The 12,183-nt window shown below is 42.4% G+C and overlaps 1 protein-coding gene across 1 annotated transcript in view; it reads right to left on the bottom strand.

Moving 5' to 3' along the window:
* SNTB2 (syntrophin beta 2) overlaps nucleotides 1-12,183 on the bottom strand; it is a 122,606-nt gene that overhangs the window by 30,919 nt on the left and 79,504 nt on the right. Inside the window, exons 3-4 of the mRNA XM_033218820.1 lie at nucleotides 11,544-11,754; nucleotides 868-1,010 (exon numbers count right to left, since the gene is read on the bottom strand). Of these exons, the coding sequence (XP_033074711.1) occupies nucleotides 868-1,010; nucleotides 11,544-11,754 (354 nt within the window). The remainder of the gene's footprint in view (nucleotides 1-867; nucleotides 1,011-11,543; nucleotides 11,755-12,183) is intronic.

Raw genomic sequence — 12,183 nt, 5'->3', positions numbered from 1 at the left:
TTCTTTTTTTTTTTTTTTTTTTTTTTTTTTTTGTTGAGACGGAGTCTCGCTCTGTCGCCCAGGCTGGAGTGCAGTGGCCGGATCCCAGCTCACTGCAAGCTCCGCCTCCCGGGTTTAAGCCATTCTCCTGCCTCAGCCTCCCGAGTAGCTGGGACTACAGGTGCCCGCCACCTCGCCCGGCTAGTTTTTTGTATTTTTAGTAGAGACGGGGTTTCACCGTGTTAGCCAGGATGGTCTCGATCTCCTGACCTCGTGATCCGCCCGTCTCGGCCTCCCAAAGTGCTGGGATTATAGGCTTGAGCCACCGCGCCCGGCAATTTCTCTATTCTTTTCCCTTTCAGCCCTCCATATCTGGAATGCTAGTAATACCCTGTGGCTTCAGGTCAAATCAATGTTTATTTCATAGAATCAAAATGATGTGTTCTTACATTAGAAAGAGAAGTTGAAGAATATTTTGGCTGAGTTGTGTGGTTTATCCACAGTACCACATTCTGGTTTAAATGATTTCATCACTCAGTCCAAAGGCTGCCACAATTTTCAGTGGTTTTCTAGTCACAGTCAATAAAATAAAGAAAAAAAAAAACCCTATAATCTTCATGACTAAGCAAGTCTTAAAAGGGAACAGTTAGGAAGGTTCTTTGACAACTTAAAAGGTACACACAAAAATGCTCATGAAGAAAACAATTTATTCTGAGCTAGCAGCTGCAAAATGATCAATAAGGTTGTAAAAGAAAAAATTTTTGTCTGCATCCGCTAAAAGAGCATTTGCTCTTTTAGGTACCTAAGATAACAGAATTCACTTTAAAATTCCTTTGTAGATTTAGAGTAGGATAAATATTTTACTTCCTTATCTTTAGTCTTACTTACCTTGTGGCAACAAGTGGGTAGCTGTGGCATGGTGATGCCCAGGCATCTCTTGTCCATGGCATACAGTCATAGAGCAGCAAATCCTTCTCAGTCACAGCCATGAGGACAGGTCTCCATTGCTGTCTTCCACCATCTAGTTTTGCCTGTTACAATGGAAAAATTCAGAAATCAGGGCTAACTATAATGATATGTCTTTGTAAAAGTTCCTTCAGTGATGGCCTAACACAATGGGTCTCCATGTTGTTTTCCCAACCTGATGGACTTGACATACAGGAAACATCTCACCAAGTTTACACTGGTAGGGACTCTCCACTGGGAGGTGTGAAGTGGTGTGTGTATTAGAGCTATAAACATTATCTAGTGATACAACACAGTTTTTCCCCATTCCATAATAACTGAACATTACCAATTCTGTTTTTTCTTTTATTGAGATAGGGTCTCACTCAGCTTCCCAAGAGCTGGGATTACAGGCATGAGCCACACATCTGGCCAATATTGTCAATTCTAATTAAATATATAGTAATATGTTCAAAATTATAAGTTTCAGAATGTCTGATATGTAATATCTTCTAAACATAGGACAGAAACTCCTACTACCAAGTAAGTCTGTATAATGTAAACATCAAAGTTTTTGATCAAGACTTACAATAAGAAATACAGTTTACATTGCAACCCAATATACGCATACATAGATAGTTGAATAAAATATTTTCCAAATAACACAACTCTCCTATTTTGTGCAATGTAATCTGTTAATGTCTTTTTTTTTTTTGAGACAGTCTCGCTCTGTCGCCAGGCTGGAGTACAGTGGCACAATCGCGGCTCACTGCAACCTTTACCTCCTGCCTCAGTTTCCTGAGTAGTTGGGACTACAGGTGTGCGCCACCACACCCAGCTAATTTTTGTATTTTTAGTAGAGATGGGTTTCACCATGGATGGTCTTGATCTCCTGATCTCATGATCCACCCGCCTTGGCCTCCCAAAGTGCTGGGATTACAGGTATGGGACACCTTGCCCGGCCCGTCTATCGTATTTTTTTAAAACGCAGATCATGATTCACTATGTCGTATTTTTTTTTTTTCTTTTTGAGATGGAGTTTCGCTCTTGTTGCCCAGGCTGGAGTGCAATGGTGCGATCTCGGCTTACTGCAGTCTCAGCCTCCCAGGTTCAAGCAATTCTCCTGCTTCAGCCTACTGAGTAGCTGGGATTATAGGCATATGCCACCACACCCAGCTAATTTTGTATTTTTAGTAGAAACAAAGTTTCTCCATGTTGATCAGGCTGGTCCCGAACTCCTGACTTCAGGTGATCTGCCCGCCTCAGCCTCCCGAAGTGCTGGGATTACTGGAGTGAGCCATCGCACCAGACCCACTGTGTGTGTTTTTTGTTTTGTTTTGTTTTTTTGAGACGGAGTATCACTCTGTTGTCCAGATTGGAGTGCAGTGGTGCGATCTCGGCTTACTGCAATGTCTGCCTCCTGGGTTCAAGCAATTCTCCTGCCTCAGCCTCCCGAGTAGCTGGGACTACAGGTGCATGCTGCCGTGCCCAGCTAATTTTATGTATTTTAGAAGAGATGGGGTTTCACTGTATTGCCCAGGCTGGCCTCGAACTCCTGGGCTCAGACAATCTGCCTGCCTTGGCCTCCCAGAGTGCTAGGATTACAGGCGTGAGCCAATGTGACCGGCCTCACTGTGTTGTATTTTTAAAAAATTTTTATTAACCCAGAACTTAGCAGCAGCTTAAGAAAACACTTAAACTATGTTCCAAGAGTTCTCCATTGTATTTTATTTATTATTATTATTATTGTTTTTAGACAGAGTCTTGTTCTGTCACCCAGGCTGGAGTGCAATGGCACGATCTTGGCTCACTGCAACCTCCACCTCCCGGGTTCAAGCAATTCTCCTGCCGCAGCCTCCTGACTACCTGAGATTACAGGCGCCCGCCATCATGTCCAGCTAATTTTTTGTATTTTTAGTAGAGCCAGGGTTTCACCATGTTGACCATACTAGTCTCGAACTCCTGACCTCAGGTGATCCACCCATCTCAGCCTCCCAAAGTGCTGGGATTACAAGCATGAGCCACTGTGCCTGGCCCATTGTATTTTAGAAATTTATGTTTCAGCTTAGAAGGTTGCATTGAATTTACTTGTATACTGCTCAGTTATCTCTAAAAATGTTTTAAACTTCAGGAAAACAACTACTATTTATCCATACTGTCAAGGATCCAAGGCCAAAAAGTCAAAGACTATATTCAAGAAAAGCCCTGTCATGATCAAAACTTTTCCCTCCTCAGGAGACCTCTGAGCAAGGACTGTTTAACAACACTGTATTTTAACACTGATCCTTCAGCTCAGCACCACTGACAGCTTCAAGGAGAATTCAAATTGACGAATCACTTATCTCTGAAAGTGTTGCCTTCAGAGCCCTTTCCACATGCTTTCCTTAAGGACTTCTGAAGGTAATCTGGACATGAGAACCTTCCATCTATAATCTGAAAGTGGCCTGAGTGGCTTGGTTCTGTGCTATAACATCTATCACTGGGACTCTCTTCTCCTAGCCAAGGCCACGAGCTAGATCCCAAAAGTGGGAAATTAATTTTAGCCAGTGAAGGGACTAGTGTTCTACCATGTGCTGAAAGCAACAAAAGACAAAACCTAACTCTCAGAATTCAAGCAAAATATTGTAGAAATAATTATGCATTTCTTATCAGTGAACCTTAGTTTTCCAAGACTCTATATTAGTCTATGGTTAACTTTCCAATGTCTGGAAGGACAGTATCAGCTCTAAAGAGGTTCTCTTAGAATCATACATTTTTGGATCACAGATATCCCCCCAAAAATTCTAGTTTTATGTTCACTACTAGGTATTTGTCCCCAAGACTATTACAGACACTATATCATATAGAACTGTCTTCCCAAAGGGTTAAAATGATAAACTCATTTTAATCCAGGCGCGGTGGCTCACACCTGTAATCCCAACACTTGGGGAGGCCAAGTCAGGCGGATCACGAGATCAGGAGATCGAGACCATCCTGGCCAACATGGTGAAACCCCATCTCTATAAAAATTAGCTGGGCGTGGTGGCACGGGCCTGTAGTCCCAGCTACTCAGAAGGCTGAGGCAGGAGAATCGCTTGAACTGGGGAGGCGGAGGTTGCAGTGAGCTGAGATCGCGCCACTGCACTCCAGCCTGGAAACAGAGTGAGACTGTCTAAAAAAAAAAAGATAAACTGATTTTTGAAAATAAATGTTTTCCTGGCTGGGTATGGTGGCTCACACCTGTAATCTTGACACTTCAGGAGCCCCAAGTGGGCAGATCACTTGAGCCTGGGCAACTTGGTTAAAAACCTCATCTCTACAAAAAATACAAAAATCAGCCAGGCATGATGGTGTGCATCTGTAGTCCCAGCAACTCAGGAGACTGAAGTGGGAGGATCACTTCAGCCCAGGAGGTCGAGGTTGCAGGGAACTGAGATTGTACTACTGCACTCCAGCCTGGGCAACAGAGTGAGACCCTGTTTCACAAATAATATAAAGTAAACAAATAAATAATTTTTCCCCTTAAGTTACAAGAGAGAGATTTTGAAGGCTAGATCAGAGTATAAGCATTTGGAAAACCTAAATTAAATGTATGTCTTCCCAAAGAAGGTATTTTGAGCCCTAAAGGAAAAATGCTAATGCCAATGGGAGCAATGTTCAATTTCAAGAAAGAGAACTTTAATTAACACGTTTTTCAAACTGTTTACTCTCTTAGCTCTTTCAAGTCCTTCATTTTTAGAGAATATGTTTTCCCTCTTTCACTTATATTGGAAAAAAAAATGAAACCTAAATTAATCATTCTGATTGCCTATTTGCCTTAAGTTTTTTTTTTTTTTTTTTTTTTTTTTTTTGGTGATGGAATTTCGCTCTGTTGCCCAAGCTAGAGTGCAATGGCACCATCTCGGCTCACTGCAAACTCCACCTCCCAGGTTCAAGCGATTCTCCTACCTCAGCCTCCTGAGTAGCTGGGATTACAGGTGTCTGCCACCACGCCCAGCTAATTTTGTATTTTTAGTAGAGATGGGGGTTTTGCCATGTTGGCCAGGCTGGTCTCGAACTCCTGACCTCCTGAGGTGGGTGATACACCCACCTCGGCCTCCCAAAGTGCTGGGATTCCAGGCGTGAGCCACCACACCTGGCCTTGCCTTAACTTTTAAGGATACTGTTTGCTTTCAATTAAGTCAAATGCTATCTGCTATATATAGTATGTGTTTTTCGATTATGGTATCAGCACAAGCAGCCTTGGGGATCCCACCATTGAGTTTCTGGCCAGAGACAAAAGGGATACGAATGTTAGGGCTTTGGTTTGCTTGTGTTTGAATACCCACACATACACAAACCTGGTCAAACTACAGCTTTCTCCAAATTTTCTTTTTTTTTTTTTTATTTCCTCATGGAGACTCACCCTATTGCCCAGGCTAGAGTGCAATGGCACAATCTCGCCTCACTGCAACCTCTGCCTCCTAGGTTCAAACAATTCTCCTGCCTCAGCCTCCTGAGTAGCTGGGATTACAGGCGCCCACCACCACGCTCAGCTAATTTTTGTATTTTTAGTAGAGACGGGGTTTCACCATGTTGGCCAGGCTGGTCTCAAACTCCTGACCTCATGATCTGCCTGCCTCAGCCTCCCAAAGTGCTGGGATTACAGGCGTGAGCCACCGTTCCGGGCCTCCAAATTTTATTTCTAATAAACAGAGGTGGACAGCACTAAAGATGAAAAAATACTAATAGTTATTATTCATTTCCCAAATACCTTAATCCCTTTTTCACAGGCAATGTACTTCTGGTTCTTTATTTTATTATTACAATAAAAAATGGACAGCAAAAAGTAAATAACTAATTACACTAATACCAACTGAATGTATATGATCCTAACTTGAGTCTTTATGCACTTGAGAGTTAAAATGCATCAAGTAGTAACTGTTAAAATAAACCTTCCTTGGCTGTCTTGCCTTTTCTTTTTTTCTTTTTTTTTTTTGATGGAGTCTTGCTCTGTTGCTCAGGCTGGAGTGCAGTGGCGCGACCTCGGCTCACTGCAAGCTCCACCTCCCGGGTTCACAGCATTCTCCTGCCTCAGTCTCCCGAGTAGCTGGGACTACAGGCACCCGCCACCATGCCTGGCTACTTTTTTATATTTTAGTAGAGATGGAGTTTCACTGTGTTACCCAGGATGGTCTCGATCTCCTGACCTCATGATCTGCCCGCCTCAGCCTCCCAAAGTGCTGGGATTACAGGCGTAAGTCACCATGCCCAGCTTCATTTTTTTTTTTTCTTTTTTTTTTGAGACAGGGTCTTACTCTGTTCCCCAGGCTAGGGAGCAGTAGCACGAACACTCACTGTAGGCTCACAAGACTCACTGCAGCCTCAACCTCCTGGGATCAAGTGATTCTCCCACCTCAGAATCTTGAAAAGCTGGGACCACAGGTGCCCACCATCTCTCCTAGCTAATTTAAAAAAAATTTTTGTGTAAAGATGGGGTCTCACTTTGTTACCTAAGCTGGTCTTGAACTCCTGGGCTCAAGTGTTCCTCTCGTCCACCTCCCAAAAGCTAGGATTACAGGCACAAGCCACGGTACCCGGCCTTTGGCTTTTCTCATTAATGCCCAGGCCTGGATCTCCCACAGTCGCAAAGAGGCACTGCTGCTGCTACTTTCTTGTCTCTGCACCTGACCCTTCCTAGGACCTGTGATGCCAAGGCCATTGTGAGGGGCAAAAAAGTCAGGGTTTAGCCCCAGCTAAACCAAGGGCTCTCACTCTTCTGGTCTCCTGGGTCTGCCCCACCTGAAGACATGAGTGGTGAGTTAGCTCCAAGTAAAAGCACAGAGCATGTATCCACCTCACCCATTCCCTGACAAATAATGACTTATACTGCATATTTTCCAAGCATGGCAAAGTTGTAAAGGTTACTATAATGAAATATAAAGATACCAGGAAGAGTAAAGAGGTTGCATTTATTTTATTTTTGGATAAAATACTCTGCACAAAACAGTACTAGGGCAATAAAAAACAGTTATTTGGTAGAGTGATAAAAGCAAGCATCACTATTGACAACAGAAGAGCAGCTGAGTTCACCCAAAGGCAGAACTACTTTGATGAATCTAAGTGTTATGTTTGTGGGAAAAGTGGACACCTAAGTTATGCTTGTCTGAAAAATATGCTTGAAGAACATGAACCTCCAAAGAAGAAAGAAAAAAAAAGAAAGTTCCTGAACCAGTAGAAGAAACTGCAGAAGTAGAAGACAGTGAAGATTAAGGGGAGAATCCTACTCTTGACAGCCTTATGCCACAGCATTCCAGCAAGCCAAAACTGAGGAGGAAGAAAAGAAGAAAAAAAGAAAATCCAGTTCAGGAGGTCCCTCAACATCAGGTGATTCAAGACGCTCAAGAATAAAGAAAAGCACATATTTCAGTGATAAGGAAGAACTTAAGTGATTAAAATTGCATTTATTGGCCAGGTGCGGTGACTCACACCTGTAATCCCAGTACTTTGGGAGGCCTAGGCAGGCGGATCACCAAGTCGGGAGATCAAGACCATCCTAGGTAACATGGTGAAATCCTGTCTGTACTAAAAATACAAAACATTAGCCAGGCTTGGTGGCGGGCACCTGTAGTCTCAGCTACTCAGGAGGCTGAGGCAGAAGAATGGCGTGAACCCGGAAGGTGGAGCTTGCAGTGAGCCGAGATAGCACCACTACACTCCAGACAGAGTGAGACTCTGTCTCAAATAAAAAAAAAAGAAAAAAAAATTACATTTATTTTGTATATATCACTAAAATAAAAAAGTCTTGGCATACAAAGTTAAAAAAAATACTCAAATGCTTAAAAAAACTCATTTAATAGATAATACATGTCCTCCATTTGGTGGACTCAAAAAAATCTCCCTTTAAGAATATAACCGGCAGGGCACAGTGGCTCACGCCTATAATACCAGCACTATGGGAGGCTGAGGCAGGTGATCACTTCAGGTCAGGAGTTTGAGATCAGCATGACCAACATGGTGAAACCCCATCTCTACTAAAAATACAAAATTAGCTGAGCATGGTGGTGCGCACCTGTAATCCCAGTTACTTAAGAGGCTGAGGCACAAGAATCACTTGAACCCAGGAGGCAGTGAGCCAAGACTGTACCATTGCACTCCAGCCTGGCCAACAAGAGCTAAACTCCGTCTCAAAAAAAAAAAAAAGAACATACCCAGGCCGGGCACAGTGGCTCATGCCTATAATCCCAGCACTTTGGGAGGCTAAGCTGGGAAGATGACCTGGGCCCAGGAGTTTGAGACCAGCCTGGGCAACACAGTGAGATCCTATCTCTACAAAAAATAACTTTAAAATTAGCCTGGTGTGGTGATACGTGCTTGTAGTCCTATCTACTCAGGAGACTGAAGTGGGAGGATTGCTTGGGCCCAGGAGGTTGAGGCTGCAGTGAGCCATGATTATTACACCACTGCACTTCAGCCCAGGTGAAAGAATGAGACCCTGGTGGTTCCCAGTGGCTGGGGTAAGGCGTAAATGGGGAAAGTGAAGATGTTGGTCAAATGGTACAAAGTTTCAATTAAACAGGATGAATAAATTCTGGTAATCTTTTGCATAGTATGGTGACTATAGTTAAAAATAATATATTGGCCGGGCATAGTAGCTCACACCTGTAATCCCAGCACTTTGGGAGGGTGAGGCGGGTGGATGACCTGAGGTCAGGAGTTTGACACCAGTCTGGCCATCATGGTGAAATCCCGTCTCTACTAAAAATACAAAAATTAGCTGGGTGTGGTGGCATGTGCCTGTAATCCCAGTTACTCAGGAGGCTGACGCAGGAGAACCACTTGAACTCGGGAGGCAGAGGTTGCAGTGAGCCAAGATCACACCACTGCACTCCAGCCTGGGCGACAGAGTGAGACCTCATTTCAAAAAAATAAATTGCATTTCAAAACACGTTAAAAGAAAAAATTTTAAATGTTTTTACCACAAAGAAATGATAAATATTTGAGGTGATGGATATGTTGATTAGCCTGATTTGAGCATTCCACAATGTATACATGTATCAAAACATTATATTGTATCCCATAAATATACATAATTATTTGCCAATTTAAAAAAACCACTGTGAACATGGAAATTAAACAAAACAAACAAAAAAAAACAAAAACCAATATGACCAGTTAAAGGGTAAAATCAGTCATATAAAAATTAGTATCAATAACCTAGGAGGTGGAGCTTGCAGTGAGCCGAGATCGCACCACCGCACTTCAGCCTGGGCGACAGAGGGAGACTCCATCTCCAAAAAAAAAAAGGGAAATATCCCCTACCCTCTGAACTCTCAATATCCAAACTTAGGAACTGATGTGAACCTTTGGATAAATCCCTTACTAACCAAAGTTTTACTATTTACTGTCAGAAACTTAAGAACTGAATATATGCAGATAATGCTGATATCCTTATCTGATCTACCTGGACATAGGAGCCAAAGGATCTGGACAGTGCATGTGTGAAAGGACCCAGCTAATTTTTTTTTAGTTGTTAATTTTTTGTAGAGATGGAGTTTTCCCATATTGCCCTGGTTGGTCTCAAACTCCTGGTCTTAAGCAATCCTCCCACCTCAGCCTCCCAAAGTGTTGGTTTTACAGGTATGAGCTACCACACCCTGCCTCATATTTTCTTTTTATTTGCATAAAGAAACTCTCAAAAGATTCAATAGAAAGGAATAAAAGTTGTTACATTTCCAGGGCAAAGGGCATAACAGGTGGATAGGTAACAGGAATGAGGGCAAGACTTTTGACCCATTAATTTTTTGTTTGATTTTTCAACCATGTGAATGTGTTACCTTTTTAAAATCATGAGGATTTTGAACAATGCCAGAAGCACAGAACAATTACCATTCAATTCAGGTTTTCAACTAGCATATAAAATATAGAAACAATGATAAACACAACTAAAATGTTAAAATTTTCAAAGTCATAAGTACTTATACTATGACTTTCACTCATTTATTAGTTATTCTAATTATGCTTTATAGAAATGATCATGATCACTGTACTAATATTACATTCTCATTTATTATAATTTTATTCGAAATGTTCATAAAAAGTTGAGAAGTGGCAAAAAATAAAATAAAAAAATTACTCTTGCTGGTGAAAAATTGGCCCCTCAATTACCACAATTAGTTGGTACCGCCAAGATCACCAGGCACCACCACAGATCTACCACATCAGAACTGCTTTGAGGACAATATCCTCCTCAAATAAATAAAATCAACCTTGACTTAAAAAAAAAAGTTAGAACTATGTTGGGTTGGAAGGTGGGAACCAGTGGGAAACTGTACTTAAAAAAAAAAAAAAATCAAAACTGAAAGAACAAAATCCTTCCTGTGCTGATTCTGCTGTATTTGGGAACCAGTTATTTAGTCCACTCCCTGGCCCTTTGCACACACAACTAGGATTCAAAATGTAAGTTTCAAAAAGACTCAAAAGCAGTGAAAAACAGAGCTAGCACTTAAACACTCATCTCTGAACCCCCTAGACCGGTCCTTTTCTTTCAAGCCCCTCTAGCCTAGCTGATGGTGAAGAAAAAAGATGTAATATAATGTCACATAGAACTTTTACTCTCCTTTTGTCAAACCTGGGATCTAAAATAACTTGGGCTTTCAAGTTCTTCTTTTCCTTTCACTCAACATCTACTCAGGCTTTCTTTTTTCTTTTTTTTTTCACTTTTCAGTTATGGAAGACAATTGTACCTCTGTCTAATTATAAAGTTGTTTGTATATTTTATACTTTTCCCAGACCAGGGGAATCAACTACAGCCTGCTGCCCCTAGAAGCTCTTCCAGTTGGGAACAAGGGTTGGGAAACTATGACCCCTTGGCCAGATCCACCCAACCACCAGTTTACTTGTTTTTGTAAATAAAGTTTTACTGAAACGCAGTCACACCCATTCATTTTCCTATTGCCTATTACAGTTGTCTTGCTACAACAGAAGAATCAAGTAGTTGTGATGCTATCTTGCCCTTTACAGAAAAAGTTAGCTGGCCGGGCGCGGTGGCTCAAGCCTGTAATCCCAGCACTTTGGGAAGCCGAGACGGGTGGATCACGAGGTCAGGAGATCGAGACCATCCTGGCTAACACGGTGAAACCCCGTCTCTGCTAAAAATACAAAAAACTAGCCGGGCGAGGTGGCGGGCGCCTGTAGTCCCAGCTACTCCGGAGGCTGAGACAGGAGAATGGCGTAAACCCGGGAGGCGGAGCTTGCAGTGAGCTGAGATCCGGCCACTGCACTCCAGCCTGGGTGGCAGAGCAAGACTCCGTCTCAAAAAAAAAAAAAAAAAAAAACAAAAAAAAAAAGTTAGCTGACCCTGATCTAAAATCATGAAAATTATCCTTTGTCATCAAGGATAGAGATGGTAATAAGAACTTCTTTTTAGTAATAGTATGTTAGTGATTACTATGTCAGTTACTTCTGGTTGAGTGGATAATTAGCAACAAATAACCAAAGGTAGAAGGAGAAAAACGGAGGTGAAACAAAAGACCGAAAAACAAAAGATCTGCAAGCTAGATATCCAGGATGTAACTGCATGTTAAGTATTACAGATACGTAAAATGAGGAACCATCCTGGCTCTGAATGGAAACCAGGTGATACCTGCCTCCCAGCCTACCTGTTCTGCCAGCCAGGCAATATGCTTGACCTCTTTACTGCCTCCTGCTGTACTGGTTGCCCCAAGCATGGCGTTGAGTTCAGCCAACACCTGTGGGAGGAGAGCCATTATGTTGGTGTGGATAGCTACGAACCAGGAGTGTGCTGTGGCTGTATCTTTGCAGCGTAGGATCAACGTATTCCTGCTATCAGGAGAATGTAGCTCTATCAATCTGTGTGGAAAAAGAAAAAAAAAAGTGAGCTAGGACAGAAGTCACCAAACCTGCCAGGTTTAAAATACATAACTGCAAATCTATTTTAACTTAGCATTTTCAAATACATCTGTATACTCAAATAAAGACACTTTCTCAGCCAGGCACAGTGGCTCACGACTGTAATACCAGCACTTCGGGAGGCCAAGGCAGGCGGATTGCCTGAGCTCAGGAGTTTGAGACCAGCCTGGGCAATACGGTGAAACCCCATCTCTGCTAAAATACAAAAAATTAGCGGGGCATGGTAGTGGGTGCCTGTAATCCCAGCTACTCAGGAGGCTGAGGCAGGAGAATAGTTTGAACCTGGGAGGTGGAGGTTGCAATGAGCCAAGATCACACCACTGCACTCCAGCCTGGGTGACAGAGCGAGACTCTGTCTTAAAAAAAAAA

Source organism: Trachypithecus francoisi, unplaced genomic scaffold, assembly GCF_009764315.1.
Source record: "Trachypithecus francoisi isolate TF-2019V2 unplaced genomic scaffold, Tfra_2.0 Lachesis_group10, whole genome shotgun sequence".
NCBI lineage: Eukaryota > Metazoa > Chordata > Mammalia > Primates > Cercopithecidae > Trachypithecus > Trachypithecus francoisi.
The sequence above is the reverse complement of the archived record's forward strand: the minus strand, read 5'-3'. Positions and strand labels throughout refer to the sequence as shown.